The 6,486-nt window shown below is 33.0% G+C and overlaps 1 protein-coding gene across 2 annotated transcripts; it reads right to left on the bottom strand.

Annotated features, from left to right (window-relative positions):
* Window positions 1–1,703: 1,703 nt before the first annotated feature.
* LOC108913630 (protein prenyltransferase alpha subunit repeat-containing protein 1-B) lies at window positions 1,704–3,610 on the bottom strand. Of its 2 annotated transcripts, none has more exons than XM_018719202.2 (4): window positions 3,453–3,610; window positions 3,088–3,393; window positions 2,821–3,018; window positions 1,704–2,721 (listed from the first exon to the last, which is right to left on the bottom strand). In XM_018719202.2, exons 1-4 carry the CDS (start codon window positions 3,524–3,526, stop codon window positions 1,977–1,979), a joined length of 1,323 nt encoding a protein of 440 aa, XP_018574718.1. In that variant the 5' UTR covers window positions 3,527–3,610; the 3' UTR covers window positions 1,704–1,976. The 2 variants fall into 2 exon arrangements, with proteins under 2 accessions (XP_018574718.1, XP_018574719.1); XM_018719203.1 differs by having other exon boundaries at window positions 3,088–3,389; window positions 3,453–3,542.
* Between the last annotated feature and the right edge of the window lie 2,876 nt (window positions 3,611–6,486).

The raw sequence follows: 6,486 nt of genomic DNA, 5'->3' as shown, positions 1-6,486 counted from the left end.
TTTTTTTAAATATCTTGAGCATCTTTGAACGGATTGTCTTGAAAGTTTGTACACCTATGTTTTCTGAGGTGGTAATTACGGAAATGGTAACTATTTTGCAATCACATCTAGGATGCGCTAGTTGTAGTGTTCCGTCGGAGTAAACATATGTCAAACTTTTTTGTCCTTCAAAAATCTGAATTTCCAATAAGAAATTATTAAACTACGTTCAATTCTAAATAAAAAAGATATACCTGTTAAAAATCGATAAACTTAACCGTTTTCGAAATAAGAACGATTTACTATTTCTTTACAAAATTATTTGTTTGAACGTACGCCTTTAAATAAGATGACTTAATTACGAATTAAGACAAACACAGTAACAACTGAAAATTTTATTATGCTTAAGTCTAATTACAAAAGTCTCAAAGTGGCGACCATTGTTTTCAATACATTTTTTTATTCTCTCGTTAAAATTTTGTCTGACACTGAATATACTTCTTTGTTGGTCTCTGATAATGTTAACAGATTCTTGTATTTTTGCCCACAGCTCTTCTCGAGTATGTATAACATCTTTATAAACTAAAGATTTAACGTTACCCCAGAAATAAAAATCTAGGGGATTTAAATCAGAGCTACGCGTAGGCCAAGGTACTTCGCTGCCGCGACCAATCCAACGGTTTCGAAAACTTATATCATGATATTCTCTTACTGGTCGGGAGTAATGTGCGGGAGCACCATCATGCATAAACCAGAAGGTTTGTGGTAAATTTAAGGGGATATTTTCAAGAACCAGTGGCAAGTCATTTGTTAAAGTTTTCGGCAATTCGCACTAAAACATCCTCTTCTTGCTCCGCCGCTAATACTTTAGGCCTTCCAACGTCTCGTTTAGGGCGAAATAATCCCGTNGGGTCATTGGGGTGGTCACCCAGGGTCAAAAAGTTGGTGTCTAGGTCTTTTGTGTTTGTCGGTCACGTCGGGTACGCAGTCAACGGCTTGCCTGAGGAGGGGATTGTCATGTCTAGCACAGGCATGACCAACAGCCAACAACAGCTAGGTTGGTAATAAACAAATCTTCATAAATAATAAATATCATAAAAGTAACTAGAACCCCTGCAAATTTGTTGCACCACGGAATAGAGCATGTTCTAATTCATGCAATTTAGTTGCTGGTACAGAATTGCATAGTGTGGTAAGAAACATTTCATGGATTATATTGCGGCAACCAAATCCCTGCAACAAAATTGCATCGTCTGATAAAAGTTACCTCGTGATGTAACATAATCTATAACTTCAAATATATCGATAAACCGTGTCGTTTGCACTTATTGTTTGGGAACTTCCCAAAAACTGATGTGATGGATCAATTCTGTCAAAAGTCTTCTAGGAGTGGGAAGTATAATCTGGTTTCTAGTTTAAATCAAGCACATTTTGTTAACGCACATAATTTTTGGATTCACTTTATAAATTTCTACTAAAAATGAAAACAAAAGAAATAGGACACAGGAAGTTGAAAGAAAATGATATAAATACAGAAGAAATTTTAATTTATGTAAATTTTGCAACGTTTAACATGGTTTTTTTAATATTTCAGGTTCTTAATTTTCAATCTTTTCAGATTTCAACCAATGTTGCGCTTTTTTAATTACCTAAATATTTTCATATTTCTTAAAGAAACTTTTAATTATTAAAAAAAGGAAAACAGCAAATAAAAAACAAAAATATAAGTTTTTAAACATAAATTCATTGACAGATAACATTTTAAAAATATGAAAAGAACGTTTCAACAAAAACTCTTCACATCTTCAAGAAGACAACATTAAAAAGTAAATATCCCTAATTGCTTCCGTAGTACAAAATGTCCTTATTGCGTATTCTATCCCACACTTCTATATACACTTCTCCAAAATAAAAAATACACCTCCAAACTAAAAATAAACATCAAACCAACGCTACCATTGAACTAACTGGAGGTACATCCAATAAAAACCGAACCCTTACTCGAACCCAATAACGTACTTTAGCCACTTCTGATACCTCTTCGCTAACTCAATTTGCACGGCGCTACAAATGCCTATCATATTCTCTGAGACGAAATGTTTCTCGGCATTTACCACGATCCGGTACAACTGACACGACTCCACCTTGTTCAACGGCATTTTAAATGACCTCGGCCACGCGACACAGTCTTCGCCACCTGTACTTTTCATGCTCACCACTACGTCGGACCGGACAATGTTTTTATCGTCCGAAGGATTAATACTGCTCTGGTTTACTCTATTCCTCGCTTGGAAGTCCACATCGTGATAATCATACGCGAGTTTCAACAGGTGGTAGACGAGGAACCGCCGGTGATAAAACAGCGACTCGTGTTCGGGGAAGAGCTTGTTCAACTTGTTGACTAGAATGAATAAATCGTACAGCAGCAGCGAGACGTAATTTATGTACGAGTTCGTCTCTTCCAGCAAACCCGTTTTGTGCTGCTTCCCCAGGAGGTAGACTAGGAGGTTGCTAAATTCTCCGTCGTTGATCAAGTCGAGCTGCTTTATGACAAAGTTGTAGAACGACTCAAAGACGAGTACGATCTTCCTGTGGGATCGTACGAGTTTGAGCAGGTACTGGCGGTAATGGTATCCGGAATGTTCGGAGACGTGTGTGTTGATCCATTCCTGGCTGTAGTTGAGTTCTGAGTAAACTATGTCGCCGATGCTTGGACTGCACGCCGCTATATTCTCCATGCACCTAATAATAATAAAAATAAGTGACTTTGTTATGACGGAGCTCAGCTTCGACGTAATATTGAAACTGAAGAAAAACTTTGAAATGGAAAAATTTATTTACCAAATCCGATGACTCCAGCTATGGTAATTATTCGGCGACTTCTCGGAAGCCATGTGGACAACCATCAGCTCGTTCTGTAAGAGACTTAAAGGAGCGTGTAGGTCATTTTCCGATATTTTAGTAAGGATTCTTTTAAGGAGCCATCTTCGATATGAAAAAGCTTCGTTTGACTTGCTCTTGTGCGTTAACACTATTTTGCTGCACAGGAAACAAGCGGTTAAAAAAGTACACCAATTCGGCATGGTACAAAATAATGGTTGATTTTACCTGAAATGTAATTCCCTATCCACACTTAGCACATCTAGCTCCACTAAAATGCGTCTCATGTTCCAAAATGTGCCGACATCTGGATTTATAAGTATGGCTCCTATTAGAAGGGTATTTAAAGACTCCATTTTACTTGTAGACATTTTTCTCTTCGATAACATCTCTTTGTGGTCAAACAAAATGGAACAGGCATAATTGTAAACATGTTTGACACACCAAGATTCTAAACCTACATTGTGTTGTTCATATAGAACTGGTGATTTATTTTTTGTGTTGTCTTCAGTAGGTATGATAGAAAATTCCTGCCTTGAAAAAAATATTTTTATTTACCCTAAGATGGATGTAGAATGTAAATAATTACTTACAAATCAGGGTCTCTATTTATAATTTTCTCTAATGTACGTAAAATTTTATCCGACATTGCCTTTCCATCAGCCATTATTTAATATCTTGGGTTTTAAGAAACTGGGACAAGTAAATACGGTTACAAAACCTCAAATTTTACAAAACTGCAGAGATGACGTATTCACGTGCTGTATTCTTCTTCTTCTTCCTCACAACTTAAAAAAGCTTATAATTTTTATTATATATTCTAATTAAAAAACAAATACACGGTATATAAAATAACAGTTTGTAAACCTCGATGCTTTAACTCTCCTTGAATGTTTTGGACCAGAAAAATTTATTTTTAAAATTATTTACATAGGTGTGAATAATTTTAGAATTAGATGTCCATTATACTACCCATGGAGACTAGATATAGTCTCCATGATACTACCATTAAAATCCAGACAACTTCTCGCTAAACTAACCCTAAGCATTGTTTTTAGAAGATAAGTTAAACAACCTTGGTTAGTTCTCTTCAATGAAATCCAGATGGCAGTGCTAGGGAAGTGTGTTTATTCATAAATATCTATGTGCTTTTACGTTAGAGCATTGTTTTTAGAAGAAAACAATGATTATACAATGTTCTATCGTAAAACCAGATAGATATTTATATTTATTTATGAATAAACACACTACATTAGCTCTGCCATCTGGATTTCACTGAAGAGAACTAACCAAGGTTGTTTAACTTATCTTCTAAAATCAATGCCCTAAGTTATCAACTGACCTGCATCCATCATCCATAATCAGGGAGACTAGATAAGGAGCACGAACTCATATGGGAAAATTGACAAAATTTGTCCAAGAAATGGCAGAAGTTGGGGTGGCGCTAGTGTTCCATATGTCCCAAGTGAATGTAGCATAATAAATACGAGTGAAGTAAGCAAATAACCAATTTTATTTTATAATGAGATATATCGTGGACGTATATAACATAAAAACTAGAAGTCAAGTCAATAATTATTACAATTTGTTTTTATAATGGTAAATAAAAAGTTTCGAAAATAATTTAAATATGGTAATAGTATGTGAAGTGAATGAATAGCGGGTTAATATTATGGCAAAAGATCGAATAATTCGGAAGATGGAAGCAGCTTCATTGATTCTCAATAAGGTAGAGAAATTTTTAAATAGTAAGATTTCATAAGTGAAAATATTGTATAATTGAATGATGCATTGTTTCTTTATATATCTTGCAGCAGCATCAACAGCAAGAGCATCCGCTACACCAGCAACAACAACAACAAGAACAGCAAGTAAATCAAGAGCAATTAAATTACGATGAAATTATACTAGAAAGTGAGCATTCTGCCGTGTATAATCTAATAAAAGAAAAGTTCTGCTGGTGTGTGATGAGGTCTCGACAAAGCAACGATGAATATGTTCAGAGCATAATATTGACAATAGCAACAAAGTATATTTTATTTATTTCTACATATTGTAATTTATATTACACACATAAATAATTAAATTCGTATCTTTCATATAATAATTCTTGCTGGTGACATCGTTATTATTATTACTGAATTGAATAAATTGAACAAAATGAAATTTTAAGAAGAAAAAGAAGATAGACTGACAAGTATTACTTATTTTTAAGAAGAGTTCCTGTTTTATTTGTAATATATATTTACTTTGTTACTTGTTTATGAATAAATATTTATTTTTATTTTAATTAGGTACAAATAATTTAGTTTTTTGATTCAATTAATAAAACATTGAAATCTTTGGTAGATAAACATTTTATTTTTACAAAATATATAACAAAAATATAGAACATTGCTAAAATATTTCTTTATAATACCTTATTAATTTTGGTCTATACTCTACCTTGTAATAAGTCGTGTAACCATGTTACGTTCGAATTATATCAACAATTTTACGAAAGTAGAATTAAATTTTACAGCAATTTTAAAATATATACCCAGAAAACTAATCGATTTTAAACAGTTATAAAATATTGATTACCTATTTTTTGTGACCTTTATAATGGAGTATATTATGTTAAAATTTTGGTTATCAATTGGTCGTCATGTTGTTTTAAACTTCTTGACATTTTGAGATACATATCATTATGACCTTTAAACGAAACAGTTCCAGATCTCTTCTGAAGAAGAGAGCGATATGACCCTCAAAGCATTGAGAAGCCTAAACCGACAACATGGCAATCAGCTTAGAAATTGTCCAACCATAATTTATCGACTATCCATAGTTAGTTTTCAGTTACACTAATATAGTATATTATTGGTTATTCAAAAAAATATGGATTGTGATATACTTTATCTTATATGAATTCCCTCCCTATCGTCTCTTTCATAATGCCGATTTTGATTTGGAGGCACATATGCAGGTATATTAATATTTTTTTTAAGCACTTCTAAGTCATCATGTAATGTCCGATCAATTTTTGTGACCCATCAATTATTCCTATAACCTCTGGAAATTCATATTGGGCAAAATATTGTTCAATTACAACTGCCTCATTACCTCGGCCATTCTATAATTTGTGGAGACAAGTTACTTAGCAAGTACGTAACTTTTCTGGTTGTTGTAAAGCTTAAGTCAATGCAAAATTTACCAAAATGATGGGTGAAATAATTAGAAATGGCAAATTTTTCTTCAATTCTGTTGGCTACTTCCAGCTAACACGGAAATGTTAAAAAAACTTGGCCACTATATTCAGGTACAGTAATTTCAAAGTAGTTCTTATTTTTTACTCTTTCTGTTTCTTAGAGTAAATCTATTTCATCATCACTCAAGCTGGACAATGCGTCTAATAAGTCATCTGAATCACTGGACTCAAAATCGGACATCTGTAATATTTTAAAAAGTTTATTTAAAACGAAGAGTTTTATTATATTCCATTTTTTTTACCACAAGTAAAAATTCTTAAATTTTTAAAGGGAACTTCATGTATAAAATGTGACTATTTTTTATTTACATTAAACTAAAATCGTTAACAAAATAATTATCAAAAACATAAACCTTACTTATAGCTTAATATTAACAAGA

This window comes from Anoplophora glabripennis, unplaced genomic scaffold (assembly GCF_000390285.2).
Source record: "Anoplophora glabripennis isolate ALB-LARVAE unplaced genomic scaffold, Agla_2.0 scaffold867, whole genome shotgun sequence".
NCBI lineage: Eukaryota > Metazoa > Arthropoda > Insecta > Coleoptera > Cerambycidae > Anoplophora > Anoplophora glabripennis.
Note: the sequence above shows the minus strand (reverse complement) of the source record. Positions and strands in the feature narration are given on the sequence as shown.

Coding starts and splice junctions, on each gene's coding strand:
- LOC108913630 (XM_018719202.2), bottom strand. CDS start 3,526: ATGGCTGATGGAAAGGCAATGTCGGATAAAATTTTACGTACATTAGAG. Junction 3,019..3,087: donor GATAGGGAATTACATTTCAG/GTAAAATCAACC, acceptor TTTCCTGTGCAG/CAAAATAGTGTTAACGCACA. Junction 2,722..2,820: donor AGCTGGAGTCATCGGATTTG/GTAAATAAATTT, acceptor TATTATTATTAG/GTGCATGGAGAATATAGCGG.